The following is a 23948-nucleotide window of genomic DNA, read 5'->3' as shown; positions in this document are numbered from 1 at the left end:
TAAATAAAAATGTTACAGAGGCTTCTAAATAAATATTAATGTAATATTAATATAATACATTAATATTAATGTAACTTAGTAGTACAACTAATTGCATCCTAAGCTGGTGCACTCAATAATGTTAATTGCTGGAGGACAGATAACAGGGCGGTCTAATAGATGTCTCAGTTCAATAGGGCTTAATCCAAATCAAAGTGCTTTGCAACCTATTGCCCTGAGAATTCCCTCTTCATTTACCACCTAGTTTGCCACCAGAATTCTGTGGCATGGTTGGCTACCAAATTTGGATGAAAATTGTATAAAGCAACACTTTTTTTTTTTGGAATTGATATATGAAGGTATATTAACTTATCTACTTAGTCTTTCGACAGCTTTCTTCTATACCTTCTGAGCAGCCTCATGTTGTCTACTGTTGGAGGTGGCATACTGTATTTAATTTATTAAATTTTAATTTGCATCCTGTTTTCCCCCTTGACTACTTTCTCTTCTGTCCATGGCCACTTTCTGCTATTAGTATATTATATGAGGTTGTGTGGGGTGATCAGCCCAAAAATATTGCCTACCCAGAAGCATTTTGGAGTCCAGGGTGCCAAAATTTAATTTTTAAAAATTATTATTATTACTAATACTACCCTAGTATAATTTGTTTTAATATCTGGTGTGTACAATTTAGTTAATGTTGTGATTTGTTGTATTAGCTTTTTAAAGGAAGATTGGGATGAACATTTTTGAAATCAAGAAATAACATCTATTTGTGGACTATTTAATAGGACACTAATTGGCACACTGTTTTACTTAGGTTTTAGGCATTATTATAATATTCAGAGTACAGGACAAATCAAAGCTCCAGCACAGAGTGGTGTATCTTATTCATATTATTCGTTTCAAATAAGGCACCCAGCTGAAATAAGCATTGCAGCATTGTTGAAAATACATATCAGAGATCTCTGCACAGATTATTTCCATATATGCATCTCTCTTGCTGCATGTATGGAAAGTGTGCACAATCACATCTCTGACGTTTGCTGGGAAAAAACAGGTATAGTCCCTGTTTCTAATAGGATGAAGGAATTTATGGTAGAATTGGTTAAACTGTATCCATGTGGTCTACTGGAATTCTATTTATAGAATTGTTGAAATACTTTCAAGTATCCCTATAACAGCTGAGAAAGCCTATTGACATATACTGGTGTCACATATTTTAAACAAATTAACCACTTGGTTAAATTACAGCAGTAACTCCAGATTACGGTCTGGGTAGTACTGGGTGATGTCTTTAATGTCCCTTGGGCTCAAGCTGGCACCCATCCTGTTCTTTGGACACCATGATTCCTTCCTTCCTTCCCTGGTTTGTTACTGTCCATGCAAAGCCCAGTAAGGTATATATTAGCACGTTATTCCAGTACTGTGACATATTACTTATTTGTGCTATATACAGCACTCAGTTCTCTTCGTACTGTATCTTCTTCCGTATTCTACTCTAAAATACATTTATGTTGGCTTTGCTGAGGACTGACAGTGACTGCAGTTTCCTTATGCTTACCAAATTATATCATTCCAGCGTAGGAACATTTTAACTCTTGCTAATTACACATACCTTACAGTTTATGTATTTATTTTTTTCATTATTTGGGCTCAGTTGTAGCCAGGCATCAGTGGCAAATACTCCACCTTTCTAACAAATGTTGAAACATATAAGAAATAACACAAACAATCTCGATGCACCAGAAAACACTCTACCAAATCAAGCAAACACCACCTTCACTTTGCTCCCCAAAGGCTTCATTTTAAAGCTGAAGAACCTCTATTCCTCATCTTCTCCTTTCACCTTAGGCAGAAAATGCAGGGAATTCATGATACCCACCCACCCATCCACAGGGCTGTACTGGGAATAGCACCACAATTTTCACTATATTTTAAAGCCTGCTTTCTTCTACAGAATTGAAAACAGCATCACTGGAGAGAAAACTAAATCTTTGGATTCATTAGATCTACTGGGGAGAAGAAACTAAACTGGGATCTGTTGTGGACTGCTTTCCTACATGGTTTTGGAGGTACAAAGGCAGTCTCCAGACTTATTTTTAAAGTAATCTCTGCTCAGACTAAACACAAATGATAAAATACATAAGATGTTTTCAATTTCACTGTCATTTTCTGCAATTATAGCATTAAGCAGTAATGTACTAGATCACTGCATAAACTCAGCAGATGCGGCATTCATTAATGGGTCCATTGCAAAACAGTTGCATTTGGAAAACATAATCAGAAACAAAAGATGCTTCAATACAAATGCCCAGGAAAAGGAGGGAATCCTAGTGGAAGACAGAGTCCTTAAAGGTGCATTAATGTAATGCTGAATCATGGCTTTGTATTATGACTGAAAAGCCTACTGTGTCAGAAAGAAATCAGTCTGAGTACCTTGAAAAACTAGCAAATTCTATTACAGATAAGACTGATGCATGACCTTCTATAATTCTCCCTTGTGTTAAACTTAAAAGCAAGCTGCAACAGAAGCGAAAATGGAAAAATCAGCTTGCCCCATTTTGGCGGTGCTTGTATGAAAATGTGTGGGCTGTTTGGGAAAGAAAAATAACTTTCATTCAGCTGGGAAACCCGTTCCATAGAATTCCCTTTTCAGCCTCTTAAACATTATGAAGAGGCCTCCCTTTGACTTCAAGACTGTTTTGTTCCACAGCCAAAGCCTGCATCTCATTCTGACTGGGTCCATTAGTTTCTTCTCTTCATTTGAAAAACAACATCCAAAAGTGTCTGTGCAGGAAATATTTTATCACTTTTTTTTTAAACAAGCATACATACAGTCCATGCATGCACATTCATCACAGTGCTACTCCATTTCGGGGTAAGCAACATTATACGAAGTACAGAAATGGAGCTAATAAATAGTAAGCCAAAGAAATTAAAAAATTAGAAATGGAAATACATACATTAATACATTAGTTTATACCAAAACCATTCATTATGCTTCTCCATACATATCTATTCTTGCAAACCATCCTTACTCCTACAGTATCTAGCCACTATTTATACATGGCCTTTTGTTCTTTAAACTTCTCCCTTTTTGAAGATCTAATCAACAGCGTTCACACAAATTTTCTTGGTTTTTCCTCTCTCTCAACCCATTCACTCTTCCTTTATAGATGCCTTGTGATTTGATCCTCATTCAATTTCTCTACATGACCAGGCCACCTCACTGTACTTCTTTTATACCGATCAGTCACTTTTGTATTCAGTCATACTTATCCTATTCCTTGCTCAGTGCTGACTGTTTTCCATTTATTCTCACACATTATTTACTTACTTCACCATATTTCATTGAGCAACCAAACATCAATTCCAAATCTGTGCAAAACATGGCATTATTCAAACCTGTTTATTTTATGTTATCGTTTATTTCATTTTATTTATTTAACTGTTCTGCATTAATCTCCCTTTTTTCTTTTTTTGTTTATTAGATTTACAAGTACAACCAAAAGAAAAGCCAGGGAAAAATAAAACAAACAAAAAGTAGATAGAAATTATAAGCATTGTAAAATGAACCAAAAACATTCAAAATGACATTGTTATAAATCTACATACTAGAATATCTTATATCAGTTGCCTTTTTAATCTTTTTTTCATAAGTTTTATTGAAAGTTTTTATCACAGTAGTAAATGGAAATATAAACTAAACTCCGAGAAAGAAATAGAAAGAATAAAAAGTGCAAAGAAAGAAAAAAAGAAAGATAAAAAGAAAAATATATAAACTGAATTTTGATTGTCATCACAAATATAAACAAATTTGATAACTCTTCACCCCCTATAAGGTTACAAATACCACTTCTTCCCATAACCTATCCCTTATCTATATGCAATTCCATAAATCATCAACTTTCAGTCCTTATGTCAGCAAAAAGTCCATAAAAGGTTACCAGAGCTTTATAGAAACGTCTTATTTTAACCTTGGTCAAACAAACCAACTTTATATTCCTTCATTTTTCTTCTGACAATATTGATCTTTAATTCATTCAGATGTTGTTGTAGGATTTGGTCTCTCTTCAATTTTCCTTTTTCCCATCCCAAAGGCTTCTTCAAGGCTTTAGCAAACCTCATTTGTAAATGCAGTAAAACTTCATTATCCAGGTCATTCTCTTGGTTTATCATTTGTATTTCCACTTTGATTTTTGAAGCTTTAACCAACTTCTTTTGTGTATCCAGTAGAAAGTCCTTATCAGGGTCATTCTCTTGGCTTGTCATTTGTACTTCTGTTTAAGCTGCCTTCTCTATCTTGCAATCCACAATTTTTTTTGTTATCCGGTATTTCTGGTTCTGCTATTTCCGCATCAGGTAAAATTTGTTTTGCACCTGTCATTCCTTCATTAGTGTCCTGTCCCAGGCCAGTCACATGCAATACACCAGGGAGGTAGTTGCAAACTTTATTGCAGAACTTGTGAAACAAACAAATAGGTGGCAAAGGAAGTGTTAGCACAAATGCACATGCACACATACTATGAGAAACAAGCCCTCAAAAGCCCAGCAAGCTTGCCTTATGAGAGTTCCAAGTCCAAAACAAGAGTAGTCAAGCAAATTCCAAGGTCCAGGTTGTAGAAGGTTTGTCAGCCAGTCCAGAGTCAAGTCATGAGGTTTCCAATCGGGAGTCAAGGCACATGGAGCCTGGGTAAACGGACAGTTGTTCCCAATGACCTGTCTGGGCTTGCGGCTGCCTTTAAATAAGGGCAGACTCAGGTGGAGCCTATTTAGGAGGGTGGGACAGAATAACTTTTCTCCCCAAGTTGCATTTATTTAGCACATTGCACCATTTTTATCCAAACTTATCCTTAATTAATCCATTATCTTCATTCACTGGATGATCAAGGACCAGTCCTGTCCTGGGGAGTCCAAGCAAGGTGGCAGATTTCCCATTAGTCTTCCATACTTTACCCTGGAAACAGAATAATTCATGAGAGGTGCAGGAGTTCAGGAAGTTCCAAGGGCTTTCTAACAATTTTTTTTTGGGGGGGGGGTTCCATTTCTCTTGCTCTTTTCCAGTCTCTACTACACAGCGGAAGAAAAGGAGGAGAGATTGCTATATATTGCCTACTTTTGTATGATACACTTGGTGGGGAGTTAAGGAACTTATACACTCCTCTTTATACCCCCACCCTCAGATGATATGCAAGTCTAACAGAGGCTTGCAGTACACTTGTCATCTAGACCCGGAACAGCTATCAACAGACTAATGGATTATGTGCCATCAAGTTGTTGTCAACTTTTAGCGACCATATAGACAGATATTCTCCATGATGATCTGTCCCTAACCTGCTGTTTCAGGTCTTCCAACAGGAGTAGGGAACACCAGAATCCAAACTTGTGAAAAATGGTGATGTCCAGTTTTCAAACCCACAAAATTATTCCTTTTGAATCTAGACAACATGGCCAACTGGAAATCTGAATGAAAAGATGAGCATGATAGAATAATAATGCAATGTGCTGACATTAACTGAATTGTTCAGCTGAGCAGGCTGTGAGAATGCCACCAGTTTACTTACCTCTTATCACGTGATCACTTTCCTCCCAAAATTAAGAACCCCTTTTCAAATCCATGTTTAATTTCAAGTGTTGCTGGGCCTTAAGTCTCCTTCTTTCCTTAGCCAGCACTTGTGGGTTATTTCCAGATGGAAGACTCCTAGCATTACATTCAGGGATCATGGTGCAGCTATTCTTCATCTCTTTAATTGATTTTCTCTGAAAAGAGACAGGAAAGGAACAAATGGAGGATGAAGTAGACTGAACTCATTGTAAAATTCTATGAATAAGAGGGGTGATGCAATAATAGCCTCATTTGGAAAATCCATTGTCTGTCGCAAGATTGAGAAAGAGTCTGCAAAGGTTCCAATTTTGGTACAAAAATGTTCTTTAGAACCTCAGGCCCAAAGAATGTTGGGGGTTGAGGGACTAATCACTTGCCAGGACTATCTATAACTTGTCAGCCACAAAAATTTGCATTTCAACACTTTGCATGGGTTGAGCTCTGCAAGCTTCAGTCATGACAGTGATAATAATAGTAGCTTTGTAGATTTGCTCCTGCCAAGAGCAAGACTGCCAGGTTTTGAATATAGCTGTTATTGCTTTAGTTCACATACCTAAAAAATTAGAGCCATGGACTGGGACACAGTGATAAAATGCTGGGAGCTAGTCCATACTTGGAAGCAGAGGAAAACAGATTGTTGAGGTTGGGAAGGGAGAGCCAGTAATTTTCCTGTGCAGGTGCTTATGCTGCTTTTTCTAACAATCAGGTTTGTTGCTATTCCAAGATGACCTGTTGTTTACTGAGGATGGAGAACTGCTAAATGGAGAACCTTTGGGATCTTTTTTTTTTTTTTTTAAAAACAGAACACTAATCATCTCTACTGCTTGGGTTCAATCGGAATCTTTTTTTTTTTAAATTCGGCCAGATTATTCTCAGAATTACACCATTTCATATAGGAGCCACTAAACCATTATCCTTCATCAGCCAGAACTACTCAGTTTATATTTAAGACAAATCAACAGAAAATATGTGGATTTGTGGCTTTAATATTCTTTAGTAGCATCCACTGCTGCCAGGAAGTGAGCTGAGACACATGTAGGCTTCAGATGCTTGGGGGACTGTTTTCTTGCAATATAATTCAGATTTGGTCAATGGAATATCCGATGGGGCATCTGCCTCAGTCATTTTTAGAGCCATACACAAATAAGCATCACCGAGTTCAGCAGAACTTAGTGTGACCAGTCTGTCTAAAGGAGCGTTTTTCAAACTTGGCAACTTTAAGATGTGTGGGCTTCATGCTGGCTGGGGAATTCTGGGAGTCGAAGTCCACACATCTTAAAGCTGCCAAGTTTGAAAAACACTAGTCTAAAGCCTCTGCTCCCAAACCCATTTTTTCAGTCCTCATCACCAAGTGACAAAATTAACCAGCAATATCTAATGTTTTGGGTGGCACAGTTTTGTTTCTTTGGGGAGGGGTTAAATAGGGGAAGTAACCCTTTGGGAGGCTTCACATACTGAATTTGTGCAAACACACAGACGAACCCCACCCTCCCCCACTCTGAAAATATCAGCCCTATAACCCTCTCCAGCTCTCAGAGGTGGGGGAAAAATGAGAAGGGAAGTGCAGCCTCTAAGAGCAAAACTTTCCCCATCTCCTGGTCAAAATAAACAGCTTCAGGACTGTGAATTCAGAACTTGGAAGAGTTTATTTGGTAGAAGTGAAGCAGTCTCCATAGATCCAAAGCAAAGCTAACAGAGTCCTTAGTAGCCACAGAAGCTGAATCTGTACTGTATCAATACAATATGCTAAACCTGTTCTAGGCTCTGTCTAATACTAGGCAAAATAAAAAATGAACTGTTAATTAATCCTCCAGTCTGAGCAACCTGTTGTTACGTATTCAAGCCTACAGGAGAATTTAGCTCTATCTCCTCTTTGGTGCAATCCTTACTTTCCTTACTTATTTCAACACTTACCACCAGCTCACGTTAAAGTGCTTAAGTGCATAAGTAAGGTGGAAAAAAAAACTTCCTCTACATGGTATCATTGCTTTTTAGCTTTTACTTGGCTAATGTCTTTGTGCAAGTTCTTTTGATATTAGCTCTTTTGGGTAAAAAGTTCACTTAACAGTTGTGTTTGCACAACTTAATTTATGTATGGTTAACTGAATCGTGGTTAGTAAAATAACCCAATTCCCTACATCTGTATGACACACTGGACCATAAATGTCCTCCAGAGGCTAAGTTAGATCACAGAGTTGGAAGAGACCATTTAAACACCACTGAGTCCAGCCCCCTGTTCAGTGCAGGAATCTGGTCTGTGAATCACTAGATCCTCTTTTTTCCATTTTTGAAATATGGGCAACATTTACTCACCATTTCTTTGGTAGTTTCCCCATTCTCCAGGATTTCTCAAAGGTTCAGAAAGGTTCAGTTAAATAATCAGACTTTTTTTCAGTTAGTTTTAAAGCTACAGTTTATGTGGCTTTACAGATTTAAACTCATTCAAAATAAACATCCCATGATCACATTTCTGTCAGTTTAAGTTTCAATTCTTTCAGCCTGCTCTTCACAGTTTCTTTGTGGAACGCATACCCTTGTTGGAGAAGACTCCAACAAAATAGTAGCATAGCTCTGCCTTTTCTTTGCTACTGATTTGGATTTTGCCATCTTCACTGAGTAGCTGGTATACTGATTATCGTCTCTTCCTTTTATTCTGAACATATCTGAAGAAGCTAATTTTGTCAAAGGCAACCATTGAATCCAGAGTTTTTGTAGAATGACAAAACTTGTGTTATAACATCACACCACAGGCAATAACCCTTATGTATTTGTGTGCAGCAGTAGAGGACCCAAAGTGTCTGTGCTTGCACACATTTCATCATTTGCCCCCCTTGCTCCCGTTCTGCTTTTGTTCTTGGTATTCTTCACCAACCTCAGCTCATTCTGAGCTTTGGTTTTTAGTGCTTCCTCTACAGTTCCCAATGCCTTACCTATATTCTTCTTCTCTTTGTGGCTATCCCTCTCTTTCCTCTTCATTCATCCATGACTTCTTCTGCTGTCTTATGTTCCTTTTTTTAACTGGAATTGTTTGGAATAGTGCCTAAAAAATAGTGTTTGGATTTTTTTTAGGAACTCCCACTCATCTTTAACACTTTCCCATTAGGTTTTCTGCCATGAAATCTACTTATAATTGCTCTGAGTTCATTAAAATACTTTTTGAAGCCCAAGACAATGCATTCTCTGAAAATCAAGTGCTCCAACAACACATGATCACTTCCTCTTAATCTTCTTGCTATTCTACTTCTTCAACTAAATCTTCCCTGTTGATTGTTACAAAACAGCCTTTCTCAACTGGGATTCCATGGAACTTAAGGTTCCATGAGAGGTCACAATTGGGAAAAAACATAGTTTATAAACAGCTCACTGCTGTTAATAATAATTTTTATGCAGGTGTTCCTTGAGACCTGAAAACTATTGCAAGGGTTCCTCCAGGGTAAAGAAGTTGAAAAAGGCTGGTATAAAGTCAAAGACAGATGATCCTCTTAGGCCTTCATCCTCTGATGGATGAAGCTGTCTGCAAAACAAGTTTACAATTTCCTGTGAAGACCCCACTTGTTTATCTCCCAACGGTAATTTGAGTCCTCCATCATTAGTACTGTAAACTCTTTGAAAGATTTGCAATTTGTTTTTGGAAAGCACATTCTGCATCTTCTCTTTGATAGGTCAGGCAACAGACACCACCACCAACAATCTTGCTTTCATTGATTCATCCACTTAACCCAGATGCTTTCTACAATATCTTCAAGTTTATTCACTTGGAGTTGTAGCAGCTGTGGATTTAATATATAGTGTAACTCTTTTCTTTCTACTGCTTCTGTTCCTTTTAAACATATTCTTTGGCTTTTATATCCCAAACATAGGAATCTTCCACTAGGTCTCCATTATAGCAATTACTTTATATTTGCCTTCCTGTACTAAGAGTTCCAGATCATCTTGTTTAATTTCTGAAACTCTAAACATTGAGTGGACAACAAAGACCATGAACTTGATGACTCAATATACTTTTTAATTTTTTTTCCTGAGTGGATTAATTGCCCCCATTACTGGAACATTCCCACTACCATACTCAAGACTTCATCTTAACTTTTCAGTTAAGGATTTTCACCTTAGTTAAAGATTCATTTGAAAGGCCTTCTGATAAAGCTCTTCTTATTTCAGCTGGGCCATTTTTAACCAGTCCTCATGAGGTGTTGATTGTGGGCCAGCAGTTCATGATCCAGGTAATTCAGACAATGGATCCGGAAACAAAATCCCTCCTGTCAACATGGTTTACATAACAATCATTACTCTTTTTGTTGTCTTCTTGCAGGACACAGCTCTTCCCCTCCGTTCTACAGGAATCAGCTGTCTTGTCTTCTGCCCTGTATCATCTTTTTCTTCCATGGAAGGCTCAGAGCAGAACACGCTGCAGAGCATACTGAACCAGAAATTAGCTAACTACATTTTAACCTAGAATGTCCTGCAAACCCACCCACTGATTCTAGGCAAGAGCTCATGGTGCATACATAGATCTGTTCCTTCTTACTACGTAGTATTTACTGCCTGGGTTACCTATACGTCACTTTGCATAAGAATAGGAACACTAAATAAGAAAACTAATTCTCTACTTCTCTGTGTATGTGTATCTAATTAGTTCCCTGTGTGTGTAAACACACACACTCACTGTATAAACACACATATAGGCTGCTAGGGTATTATAGCCAACTGTTCCTGCAATAACTTGCTTTATATATGAAGCGAGTTATTTCAGGAGCAGTTGGCTATAATACCCTGGCAGCCTAACTTTGATTTAGTGAGACTGCTGAAATTAAAATGGTTTGGGAATGTTACGAAATCTATTCCTTTATAAGGTAATGTCACAAACCATAAATAGAGTTTTTGGTTGAAATTGGTGACAGCTGTAACACCTGCAAATATTTATTGGGATCAGGCTATTGATCCTCACGAGTGGTTTCAAACATTGTAGGGTAGCAAGCAAAATGGAAGCAAAAGGAACTGTTACGTGGGAGAGGTGTATTAAAATTTCTTTATGGCTGACTGTTTTACTTTATTGGGTAAGGTATTTGTGTGTGTGTTTTTTAATCTGTACAAGTGTATTTAGATCTCACTTTGTATCCAGAGTATAAAATCTGTGCAGTCACAAACTTTATAACTTTTTTCATGTTATTTTTTCCTTTGGACCAACTTTTCAATTCTGTTATGTTGTTGTACAATATTTTGTGCTTATAATAGGATAACTGGAAATGTATTAGGTTAGAAAACAAACTTAATAAGATTGTTTGTACAACATACTAAATCATAAAGAAGTGTTTCTAAATCACAATGGCAAAGCAAACCCCAAAAATCTGCATTATATTTTTGCAAGTTGTATGAACCAGTCTATCATATTAAGTGTATTGATATACACTTATATTGTAGTTTGCTAGTTTTGGCTTTGCTTAAATAAGTGATTGTGGTTTGTTAACTGTGGTTTATGGTATAGTATGTTGTATGAAAAACAGCATGTGTGAAATGCAACTACTTGTGTTCTTTCAACTTGCATAAATTAGCAATCAGAACTTTTTGTAAATTCTTTTTAAGCAAATTATCTTTTTTCACTAAAAACCATTGACTTTTAATTTTAAATGTATTGATCTAAATGTTTGCCTCCTTATCCTGTTTTAACCATTGTTTTAGCCATAGATTGAGCAATATATAATGGCTGGGCTTACTTTGTACTAAACATGTTTCTTGTTTCTAAATTTGTGTGTTGTGTATTACAATACAACCACATGAAGTGTTTTTTTTCCAATAAACCATGCTTAAATTGGCATAGCATAATGCTCAAGATCAGTCTTGAGCCTTTTACTAACTGAGTTGTTTTAATCTATTAAAAAAGCAGGTTTAAGAATATAGTAGCCTGTTCTTCTACACTACTAATTTATGTGTGAAGTTCTAAATATCCCTACTGAAACTTTAAAAAAGTATAGGGACTGACATTTGCTATACCATGTTTAATAAAGGTTTACTGAATAAGCCATGAACCACATAATGGCTTAGAAACCAAACAAGTCACATAATGGCTTAGTGTGATGTTTTAAACACAGCCTTGGCGAGAAAGACTTAAGTCTGCTATGATTCTGGAGCAATGTCTGTACAAGTAATAGTGAAGGTTTTTATCTGCACATCTTTCACTTCTATGACTTTGAACATCCATGTTATGAATAGATTTAATTTGACTAAAGTATATTTGCCTCCATGAAGAATAACCTCTAGCTATTTTTGTTACTTGTGTTTGAACATCCCAAACTCTAGGTTTCTGGAGTTGTGTTAATAATCACAGGTGTGTCTGTTCAAGTGAGACTCCGTGATACTTTTGCAGTATTGAATGAAGCTGCTTCAGGAGTACCTGTGATCATAACAGTCATTGGTGTGCTTATCATCCTTTTATCTGGCTTTGGAACAATCGCTTTACTCAGATCGAACAAAAAGATGATCAAACTGGTAAGTGCTATTCCGGTGTTAAATGCAATACAGAACATGCCTTGAGTTAAGCATAATTTGTTTAACGCATCCAAATGTGGTTAAGATTGAGTTAAACCTCAATCTTCTTTTGAGTTGCTAGATGCCATAGCAATACCTGTTTACTGTACAGTTTTGATGCTTCCGCAGATCAGCTCTTAATGTGGGTTACATAGTTATATAGTCTGGCTGTTCAGGCTCCATCCATGTCTTGGGACTAGATTAAACTATTGCAGTCATGAGATCATATACGTGAAAACAAGAAATGTATCCTATTGGCAAGAAATTAAGCTAGCAGTCTTGTATATGTCATTTGCCCATCATTGAGTAACTAATAAACCAATGTTAATATATTTTCATTTGAATTAAATGAGTATAAAATAATTCTGCTTTGTAAGCTACAATTTTGTTAGATGGCTGCATGCCATATTAAATTCCGGTTCTATTAATGTGTTCGGGAAAACTCTGATTATGGTGCTTGTTGGTTGTAATGCTAATATGCCCCAAAATAAGGTTGGCTTGGAAATGTATGCATATACAGCAGTCACTATATAATTGGGACCAAGATTTTTACCATGTATGGTGCTGGTGGCTCTACTTGGACACAATCAGTCACTTAGTTTCAACTATTTCTAATGGTGACTTCACCACCTCTGACCTATCTGAGAATATTAGTGACAGCAATAATGGATGAATGTTTTGCTTGGCTTTGTAGCTGCCTTAGAGTCAGCTTGGCATATCAGGCAGGCTAAGAACTGGACCTCTGAATGAGAGAGCCAGGGATGGATATACAAGGGTAAAAACAACAGTGCTATGTTCTAAAAAGCAGTTCTGATACTCCTCTTTGTAAATCACTAGCTTTTAAACTAAACTGGACTCTCTGTGATTAGTTCACAGGTTTATTGTTGGTGCTCTTGATCACTGAAATCATAGTTGGTGCCACTGCCTACGCATTCAGAGAAAAGGTGAGGTCTGGGAGAGGTTTCTGCTTCAAAACACAAGTCTTACCTTGAAACTGGAGGGGAGGGAAAAACCTACACTTCTTGAGGCATGCATTCTCAAGAGATGGAGAATTGCCATAATGGGAACGAATTCTTGATTTCTGCTAGCTGATATACAGTACAGCATTCAGAACTTTGCCATTTCCCTAATAAGTGGGTGCTATTTTGTTTTCTCTGTCACACACTAGAAGGAATTGAAAGAAAGGAACTGGGTAAGAAGCTTTATAGAGACAATGATTACCTGGTAGCTTGATACTGCATATGGATTTGTTCATTGAAAGGACAACCTCTGAGTAAACTTCATTAGCTTTCACTGACAGGATCAGACAGCCACCTTTGAGAGTCCATTTTTGACACCATGAGAATGCTGGAAATGGTTGCCTATCAGTGATAAGTGTCTTTTTGCCACTAGGGAAATGGCTGTGTAGGGTTTTCTGCCTGATGTCTAAATCACTTGGTTGGCAGATGCCATGTACCTTGATTTTGAGAGAGGGATGCCATTTTGGCTCCTCTTCCAATGGCACAATATTGTGACTGAGCGTCACAATAGTCATCACAGATACACGGCTTTGTATCCTATAGCTGTATGACTCAGCTACCCACCAAGTCACTCTGCCAGAGGAGGCAACTGCAGTGGAGCAGGGCTTGACTTGATGTGTTGTTTAATATTTAACTGATAATAATAGTCCTATGCTCAAAAATGCAAAATAGAATCTGGGATGCGGGCAGGATGAAAATGTAAGTTGGTTGCTTTTTCCTAAACAGTTAAGTAGCCCAACATTGAAAAACAATTGAGTAGAACTAGAAACCTTACAAGGAACACCACTGCCAATCATGTGAGGATGGTGTTCACTGCCAAACAGAAGCATCAGATAAAAGACAGACATTCTTAACACTATTTGATTTCAGAGGAAGTAATCACCTTCTCTTCAAAATAATTAGTAAGAACTGTTTACACAGCCTAAAATATAAATGGCTTCCCATTGCTGTTAGCAGTTCAGTGAGAAAGCTTTTATGATGTAATGTTAGGATAATATGTCAATTGGGTTCAGAACAAAAAGGGTCTAAGCAACTTAGGGTTGTTCCATTTTGTTAGAAAAGATTGTGAAAAGTCTATATTTTGAAAGTCCCAGAATCCCCCTTTCCTACCCAGCTGCTGAGAAAAGTGGGGGGAGGTAATATTTAGTAGCCTCAATTTTAAGAATGTATTTGTTTGTCCTAGAGTATTACAACTTTCAGATGTTTGGGGAGGCAGAATTGCTAATAAGGATTCTCTATTACCTACTACTTCAACTTGCCTCAGCTTAAACTTCCAATACTACCTGTGGAGTAGTAATAAAGATACAGCATCCCCTTTAATAATGGAACTCCACATATATTTGGAAATGATTCTTTTGCTGCCTTTTTCTCTGCTTCCCCCATGAAAGTCTACTAGCCTTCTTTTAAACAAGTTCTGCCTGCTTTGTCCTGTATCACCGCAGTTACACCAGACTTTATCAAAAGACATTGTGAAGGTTCTGGACAAGTATGGTGGGGAACTGCAGATCACCAAGGGGGTGGATAAGCTCCAGACAGAGGTAAGCAACCTTTTTTTCTAGGAACAATTTAACTTTAATTTGAAACAAAATATGTATTAGTGAATTGCAACATACTGGTTCTAGTAAATAGGCTCAAATGTTTAGAATCTGGGCTGCTGCCATTGCTGTTTCAGTTTTGTTATTTTACAAATTAAAAGTCTGAGCTACAGACTTTTGTTAGATTTCTGATGTGTATTCAGAGGCAGGGTTTATAGAACTCACTAGGCTAAACTGTGGTTAACTAGTGTGTGGCTCACTGGCCTTGTTCTCAAAGCATACTTCCCAACTCAGTTAAAGATCCAATATATTCTTCAGCCTGGTTATTGCTGGGTAATGCTCAAAGAGTCCTGTAGGGTAATTTAAACTCACTCTGTTGGCAGATTGCTGGGAAAGCCTTTGGCCCAGGAGAGATCAGAAAAGTCACACACCAGGCATTTCTATAAAAATAATTTTATTTACAGAAAGCAAAACATATTTAAAAGGTTCTGCATTCTTGCAGGCTCTCAGTGAGAGCTGCTGACTCTCTACATGCCTACACAGAAAGGAAACAAACTAAAACCAGTCCAGGCAAGTTCTTTCCCCCCCAGGTGCAAAAATTAACATCAGAAAAGGAGACAAATTCAACCTCTTCACCTGGCCAAAATGATTAGTTACCATAGTAACCTTAATCTGTAGTAGAAAACATTAACACTCCCCTTTTTATACTACAGAATAAGATGCAAACCAATTTGCTTTCTTAACTCTTTGTGTCTTGGTACAGCAAGAGGTTTGGTTAAAATATCAGCAATCATGTCTTGATTCACAATATTTTAACATTATTTCTCCTTTGCTTATCATATCTTTGATATATTGATATCTAATATCGATATGTTTTGTCCTATTTTTGCAGGCTTCAGATTTTGCCATAGCAATGCAAGCTTGATTATCCTCATAAACAGTTATAGGCTGGTTCACTTCCATGCCTATGTCTTTTAACAAATGTTTGAACCATATAACCTCATTACAGGTTTGTGTTAGAGAATAAAACTCTGCTTCTGCAGTGGAAAGAGCAACAAGTGTTTGTTTTCTAGAATGCCAGCCTAAGCTAGATCCAGCAAATTGATTTAAAATCCCAGAAGTGGATTTCCTGTCACTGACATCTGCTCCCCAGTCAGAATCGGCAAAAGCCTGCAATTTCTCAGTTCCAGAGGCATTTAGCTTCAGGCAATAATTCTTTGTTCCTTGCAAATACCTCATTAACCTCTTCAATGCTGCTTTTCCAGTAGATGTAGGCTTCTCTACCTGTCTACTTAAAATGGCCACAGAATTTGAGATATCTGGGCGAGAGTGATTTGCAATGTACAGTAAACTTCCAATTGCAGATCTATATTTCTCTGCCTCAGTTAATTAAGTTTCTCCTATATCTTTCTGAAAATCTATTATCGGAGTAGAGACTGGTTTACAGTCTTGCATATTAAAATCCTCTAGGAGCTTTTGAATTTGTGAGAAAGGTACTCTCCTCCCCTATCACATTGGAGTGCAGATACAGGCCTAGGGAATTTTCTATTTGCCCATGTCACAAAACTTTTAAATTTCTCAAATGCCTCATCTTTGTTTTAAGATGTAGATAAATGTGTATCTTGAGAAATCATCAATGACGGTCATTGCAAACCTTGCTTGTCCAAGACTTGGAGCAAAAGGACCAATAATGTCAGAGTGTACAATTTCCAAAGGTCTAGTTGTAACTCTGTCACTGTGCTTACTCACAGGAGCTTTTAGTGTTTTGCATTCTTTGCAAACTACACAGTCTAAGTATTTGTCACAGGGTTTTATCTTTAGGTCAGCACACAGCTGTGGCATTTGTGCTGTATACTTGAAATTAGCATGACCAAATCTCCTGTGCATCAGGTATACACATTGCTCATGATATGGCGTGTTGCCAACTGCAGCCTTGCAGCTTGGCTTCCTTGCATTTTGCACAATGTACAAGGAGTCTTTTAATATACCAGTAGCACACAATTTTCCATGTTTACATATCTCACAACCATTTTTCTTAAATGTTATGACATACCCTGTTGCAGCCAACTGTGCCACAGATAAAAGGTTTGATTGTAAATTTGGCACATACAACACACCTTTTACAGTTTCTCCCAAGCAGGATAAATACAAGTCACCTTGTCCCATAATTTTGGTCACAGACCCATCAGCCAAAGATACACTTTGTCTTTCAGTTTTAGACAGTGACACAAAAGAGCTTTTACAATTACATAAATGACAATTGGCCCCAGAATCTAACACCCATACATCAGAATTACCCTTCTCAGCAACCTGTGCAATTTGGGTTGTCTGAAGAGCCTTCTTCTGTGTTGCCCTTGTGTTGTTCTTCTGTCTTTCTACTCTTGGGTCTCAAGGCACAGTCTTTCTGCAAATGTTCAGCTGCACCACATGTGAAGCATCGCTGGCTGGCTAGTGCTATGGCCTCAGCTTCTGTTCCCTTCTTTTCCCTTGTTTTCTGGTACTGCAGCTTTCCAGAAGAGATGGGGGGGATCTTTCCTCTCTCTTCTCCCATTCAGCGAGTAAGCGTTGTGTAACATACAATGGGGTGAGGTCTGCTTCAGGCATAGCCTCCAGGGTACAAATCAGTATGTCCCACGTTTCATTCAGTGAGGACAGGAGGATATAGGATTTTGTGAGAGGTGTAAATTCCATTCCTCTCTCCTGCAACTCAACAAACAGCTGCTGAATATAATGCAGGTGCTCAGGAAGGCTATCTCCTTCTGCAAGGTAGGCTTTGTACAGCTTTTTTGTCAGGGTAACTTTACTCCCTGCTGTTGCCTTTACATACAAGTTTCTTAAAGTGTCCCAAAGTTGCTTTGCAGATTGCATGCCTCGCACGTGGACCAGCTGATTGTCCTCAACTCCCAGGATAATGGTGGCTCTAGCCTGCTCATCCTGTCTCAGCCATTCAGCACTGGGATTTTGGGGGGTTTGCTCACCAATTGGCAGCCAAAGATTCTCTCTTCGAAGATACATCTCCATCTTCAGGGCCCAATTCAAATAGTTGGTCTCTGATAGGTGCTCCAGAGGCATCGCTGAGGTCTGGGAGGTAGCCATGGCTTCTTCCTTCTTTTGCAAGTCACCTCAGCTGGCTTCTTTGTCCTGTAGACCGGCAGTTGCTGGAAAATCTCCAGGTGGCTCCAAAGAAAATCTTCACAGGTCTTTGCTACCTGCGTTTAAATTGTGCATGAGGTGTGGAGCTGATTTCTCTTTTCTCTCTGGGTTTTACTGGGCTTACTGGGCTGTTTACTGGGCACATAACCTGTTGGCAGATTGCTGGGAAAGCCTTTGGCCCAGGAGAGATCAGAAAAGTCACACACCAGGCATTTCTATAAAAATAATTTTATTTACAGAAAGCAAAACTTATTTAAAAGGTTCTGCATTCTTGCAGGCTCTCAGCGAGAGCTGCTGACTCTCTACATGCCTACACAGAAAGGAAACAAACTAAAACCAGTCCAGGCAAGTTCTTTCCCCCCCAGGTGCAAAAATTAACATCAGAAAAGGAGACAATTAAACTCAACCTCTTCACCTGGCCAAAATGATTAGTTACCATAGTAACCTTAATCTGTAGTAGAAAACATTAACACGCTCTTCACAGGATCCCTTGCTCTGTTTAAGCTTGGAAGTGAATTTTAACTTGAGGTTACTCCTTTTTGGTTTCCAGACATAGAGATAAGGGGATGGAGTGGTCCTACAAAATAGAACTGCTCCAAGTAAATCACTTCTGTGGATTTTTTTTATGCCTATGGATGGATAATGACACGGGCATCCCTCATGGCTTTGAAACTTATTGGCCTCTGTGGTGCTAAGAAAATGTATTTTCCCCAAATATATTTTTTAAAAACAACAGGAAATGACAACTTGCCAGAACTGCAAAGCCTTCTGGAATTCTGTCCAAGATGACTGTTCCCCATTTATCTACCACTGATATCTAGATTGTTACTTACCTGTTGCTTGGACCATACTGGACCAGTTATGTCATGCATGTCTTCTTCACATTACCACATTGAGGCAATGTAAACCAATATTTTGATCATTCTAGGAGACACTGTAAATGGTGAGGATAACACCTTTCTCTTCTAGGAAAAACTTGGAATGGTTTACAATTCTAAAATCTGTTTGATTAGAGTTAGTAGGGAAACTACTTTCTATGAACTGTGCTGATGCTATCATGTCTTCACATTACCACTGTGAAGGACTTCAAGGAAAGTTTAATAGTATGGCTAGACTGTGAGCAGAAAATCTCTACATTTAGTTAAGGAAGTGGAGTTCTAGCTACTGTCTCATAGGGCACTTTATTCACTGTTACCAACTCAAATGCTTTCCCCTCTACTTTAGTTTCAATGCTGTGGTGCTGAGAACTATACAGACTGGCTAAACACAACATTTGGACTGCTCTCCTCATCTGTCCCCAGAAGCTGTTGCAAAGTGCCTGTGGAAAGTTGTGTCACTGATCTAAGGAAATACGTAGTCGGCATTAATCAGCAGGTAAAACTCTACATACATACACACACACACACACACACACACACACACACATACACACACACATACATACATACATACATAGAGCCCACGACCCAAGTTTGATCCCAGCGGAAGCTGGATTCTCTCTTGGGTAGCCAGCTCAGGTTGACTCAGCCTTCCATCCTTCCAAAGTCGGTAAAAGCTTGCTGGGGAAGGTGATGACTGGGGAGGGCAATGGCAAACCACCCCGCTCTATAGTTTGCCAAGAAAACGTTGCAAAAGCGGCATCCCCCCAAAGTGTCAGACATGACTTGGTGCTTGCACAGGGGACCTTTCATCATAAAACTCTACATTGTCATCAAGTGCACTCTGAAGTTCCTTTTGTTAAGGGAAAGATGCATTAGAATCTAAAGGGCTTTTAAGATGGTTACACTTGAGGATATGCTGGTAAATGGACTAAGTAAGGAACCTTGGAGTTAAGGATGATTCCTTCCTAGTCACTACATCTAAGTTGTAATGATAGAATCCCCTCTAATGACAGATCTTGGGTTTTAAATGGATTCCTTTGCTAACTCTTCCTGTCCTTCCCAAAGTGCTTTGGATGGAACAAGACTCAGTCAGGAGTATGGTGTGGTAGCTACAATTGACAATAAAGTATCTAAAAGACAAGGATCATCTTTGTCTTAGACCATAAGAAATAATGCTCAGCCTTGGTCACTGATGCTTGCAGAACAATCTGTTAGTAATGCAAAAAGTCAAGCACTTTCTAGTTGTCTTTGACATGGTTTTAACTGAAGTTATGAGTGTTCTTTAAAGGCAGCCCCATGTACTGCATGTTGCAGTAGTCTGAGTGGTGATAAGGCCATGAGTCCCTGTACCAAGGCCCTCACATCCCAGATAGGGCTGCAGCTGGCTCACCAGCTGAAGCTAGCAAATGCTCCCTTGGCTACAGCTTTTACTTGCTCTTCAAGTAGGAGCCATGAGGACCCCCAAGTTGTAGACCTGTTCCTTCAGGGGTAGTTCTTCCTCCTCAAGAGTCACCACTGGGGCTGCCCAAGCACCTGGTGGACAAACAATAACTCCAACTGGTTAAGATTATGTTTTAGTCTGTTCTGTCTGAATGCTCACAGCCTCCAGGCACTGGTGGAAACCCCTCAACAACCTCACCAGTATGAACCAGGGTAGCAATGTAAAGCTGAGGGCCATCAGCAAACTGATGATTCCCCACCCCAAACTGATGGATGATCTCACCCAGTGATTTTTTGTAGATATGAAACAAATGGGGGAGAGGACCAACCTCTGTGGCACCCCAAAAGGGGACAGCCACCAAGTGGAACTCTCCTCTTCTACCATCACTGATTGGAACCAGTCACTGAGGGAGGAGTCTAACCACTATAAAACAGTGTCCTCAATTCCAAAGTCGGTCCAGAAGGATATAATGGTTGTTGGTATTGAGAAATCTTGACTGAGATCATCAATTAGTGTAACCAAAGCTGTCTCCATCCCATGGCCGGGCCTGAATCCTGACTGACAAGGGTCCAGATAATGTTTCATCTAGGGCAGCCTGTATTTGGTCCTCACCACTTTCTCAAGAAACTTCACTAAAAAAGGAAGGCAGGAAATTAGATGGTAGTTATTTAACATCTCTGTATCCAGAGAGGGTCTCTTAGGGAGGGGGACACCACAGCTGTCAGCCTTACCAAGTGGACCAGACAGGAAACATGACCAGATGAGCTAATTCTACTTAATTGTAAGGCTACATTAACAGAATTTTGCAAGTCTGAAAGTACCATTCTCTCCCCCACTCCCTGCCACTGTCTCCTTTACACCATGAGAAATTAGGGAGGGCCTCTTTTGAGCCTCTTGCCCTGCCCATTATCCAGCTGCAGGCTATGCTGTCTCTTATCTGACGATTCCCTAGGCAGCATCTCTGGGTGCAATCTCCCAAATTCATTCCCACATACCATTACATCAGCCTCCTTCAAGGCTGCCAACACATCCCCACCACAAGATGGCATTGACAAACTTTTGGATCCAGAGAATGGTGCTTCCCCTCTGGCTGCATAAAAAAGCCATGAAAGGCAAGGGTCCAGGTCCATGGGTGGCAGAGGCCATCCTAAAGAACATCCTATCCACTTCCTTAGATTACAGGCAAAAAAGAATCCCAGATAATTTAGCAATCCCAATATCCCAATCACCACTCTAGACTCTGCCAAAACGAAGTCAACAGTTATGTGAATCTCAGTGACTTTATCAGTTAAATGCTATGCTAATTGATCACAGTGGCTGGGGTAAGTTCTTGCAATTGGCTCCTTCCCAAAAGGGAAGTAGCCACTCTAGAAAGGCTGCTGAATGACAGCCAAACCAGAGCAAGAGAGAAGAAGTAGGAATGCTGTGCCCTCCTATTGCCATGGAGTAGGCCTGAACCTCAGCATGTACCTAAACTCCACCTATGCTTTATAAGTTGCTTCTGTTGCTTTATCTCCCAGAGGACCTCTGAAAACCTAGGGGCCACCCAGGATCGGCCACAGAGTGAGTCCACTCAGGAGTGAACTTGTCAAGTACTTTGGACCCTTGACAAGGAACTAGGCACCCCACAGACTTTGCCCATCAGGTTGTCAGGGAAAATCCTTAAGTCCCTACTTTTAGGTGCCTGGGGTGGAACATCCCAGAGGTCATGGGCAAGTCACAGCTTGACCAGGTAATGATCTGAGGATGACAAAAGGGTGATGGCAATACCCTCTATATCCATATCACAAGACTACTGCTCTGAAGCAAAAATGAGATAAAATAAATAGCCACTTACGTCTGTCAGATCTGAGATGACATGGGACAAGCCCATGGTAGTCATGGAGGCTGTGAACTCCTGGGCGCTCTCAGCCCTCACTGTATGGAGGTTGAAGCCTCCCAACATCACCAGGCAGGAGCTCAACCACCAGCCAGGTTCAAGAGCCCTGGGAGGGGACACCTAGCTTGTGCTTACAGCCCAACCTAACACCGTTGATCATAACTCGCCACTTTAGAAGCAGTGACCCCAGCTGCAGACATGGTCTCATAATAGATCAATGCCACCCCACTTCCCCAACCATGGCTTTGAGTTGGTGCAGGACCAAAAGCCAGCTGGGCAGATTTCTGAAAGGGTGACATCCCTTCACTCATTTAGCCAGGTATCAATAATACATGTGAGATCAGCTTATTTGTCTACCAGATCATGCATGGACACAGCTTTGTTACAGACAGATTTGGCATTTACCAGCAACACCTTGAAGCCAGGTGCTTGGCAATCCAACCACCAAGGTTTCCAAAATAGAGCTTTTTCCAAGTTGGAAGAGGAGATTGCCATCAAATCGGAGATCATCCTTTCCCTGGAACAATTCCCTCTACCAATTGCCTTTGGTCTGACACCACTGAGATGTAGCAGCTGCATTCCCCCCCCCCCCTTATTTCAACCACCTTGCTCCCTCAGCATGAGTGCTGGTTTCATTCCACTTCCCACACTGTAAAATAGTCACCCCTCCTCCAACTTGTACATTGGGTCAACAATCTGGCAAATCACTGAACAGTTATCTTTAAGTCAACTTGAACTGCAGTAGATGGTCTGCCTCTTTCACATCTATGACGCTCCCCTTAAGGATAAGCAACCATCTGGGGGACCGAAGGCTGCATTTAACCTCTGGGAGGTAACATCTGGGAGGTACTCGCAGTCTGCTGTATGTGGGAAGAGGTGGGCAGGGTCACACTTTCCTAGGGGGAGTTTTGATACCCATTTTTGTTAATTTAAGCAATTGTCAATTGTATTCTATGGCTTATGGCATCATTTTAATGTGTTTTCTGTCTCAAAGTGGCAGAACACTGTACCATCTATTTTCATCTATCCTGGTCAGAAAGGGACATGGAGGCTGAAGGAACGAGTGTAGGGCTACCCCTGGCTTGGTGACTGTTTAGCAAAAATTGAAGAGTGGGGCTAATGTGTTTCAAGAAGGACCTCTGACTTTTCCCCCCCAAATCTTAAGAATGGCTGTCAATACAGCACTTAAAAGAACAGAAGAATAGAAATATAGGGATCCCAAAGTAAGCATAACTTCTAACGTATCTAATCTATACCTTTAGGTTCTCTTTCTAAGCTCTCTAATAGTTCATAATGTTAAGTGTTTGGCTGAATTTTGTTTTGATTAGTTTCTAAGAAACATCCACTGCAATTATTAGAATGCAGTTTTTTCCCCTTTCTCAGGGCTGTCTTCTAAAACTGAAGAACTGGATTGAAAGACACATTTCTGCATTTGGAGGAATTGGGGTTCTTGTTGTATTTGGTCAGGTAAGCATAAAGGTCCTGGATAAATGGCTACAGTAATAGCCTTCAGTGCTTGATTGGAGAGACAGATCAGAATGCCCAGCCTTCTTTCAAAGTAAAAAATTATGTGGGCAGGTCAGATATATTTGGGATCCTTAATACTGTTTCTCTTGTACAATAGCGGTTCTGTCTATTGCTTTCAGTAGAGCTTAAGATGGCTTAGTAAATGCCATCTAACTGGGATGGTCTGTTCTATTTTCCTGCTCCCCGTGGGACAGAATTAACTTTATGTTCTGTGATTTCTTATCAGCTAACTGGGATCCTGCTTTGCTATCTTCTGCTGAAAATACTAAAAGAAAACTATACCAGCATTGAATAAATTTAAGAAGCTAGTGTTCATTTTATGGCTGCAGTTGAAAGGCAATATTTATGGTCCTTTTTTTCCTTTTTGTCTTGCTAACTATGTAGTACACAAAATAAAACATCGT

General features: G+C 39.4%; 2 protein-coding genes across 2 annotated transcripts in view; one reads left to right on the top strand and one right to left on the bottom strand.

Moving 5' to 3' along the window:
* The window catches only part of MYLK (myosin light chain kinase), a 392661-nt gene that overhangs the window by 227171 nt on the left and 141542 nt on the right, over window positions 1–23948 (bottom strand). The window lies entirely within an intron of this gene.
* LOC134489645 (CD151 antigen-like) lies at window positions 11717–23892 on the top strand. Its single transcript, XM_063292446.1, has 6 exons — window positions 11717–12070; window positions 12979–13053; window positions 14571–14666; window positions 19041–19190; window positions 23401–23484; window positions 23771–23892. The coding sequence occupies exons 1-6, from the start codon at window positions 12059–12061 to the stop codon at window positions 23837–23839; spliced, it is 486 nt and encodes a 161-aa protein (XP_063148516.1). The 5' UTR covers window positions 11717–12058; the 3' UTR covers window positions 23840–23892.

The sequence above is a fragment of the Candoia aspera genome, chromosome 1, assembly GCF_035149785.1.
Source record: "Candoia aspera isolate rCanAsp1 chromosome 1, rCanAsp1.hap2, whole genome shotgun sequence".
Lineage (NCBI taxonomy): Eukaryota > Metazoa > Chordata > Lepidosauria > Squamata > Boidae > Candoia > Candoia aspera.
Note: the sequence above shows the minus strand (reverse complement) of the source record. Positions and strands in the feature narration are given on the sequence as shown.

Coding starts and splice junctions, on each gene's coding strand:
- LOC134489645 (XM_063292446.1), top strand. Junction 14,667..19,040: donor TGGATAAGCTCCAGACAGAG/GTAAGCAACCTT, acceptor CCTCTACTTTAG/TTTCAATGCTGTGGTGCTGA. Junction 23,485..23,770: donor TTCTTGTTGTATTTGGTCAG/GTAAGCATAAAG, acceptor ATTTCTTATCAG/CTAACTGGGATCCTGCTTTG.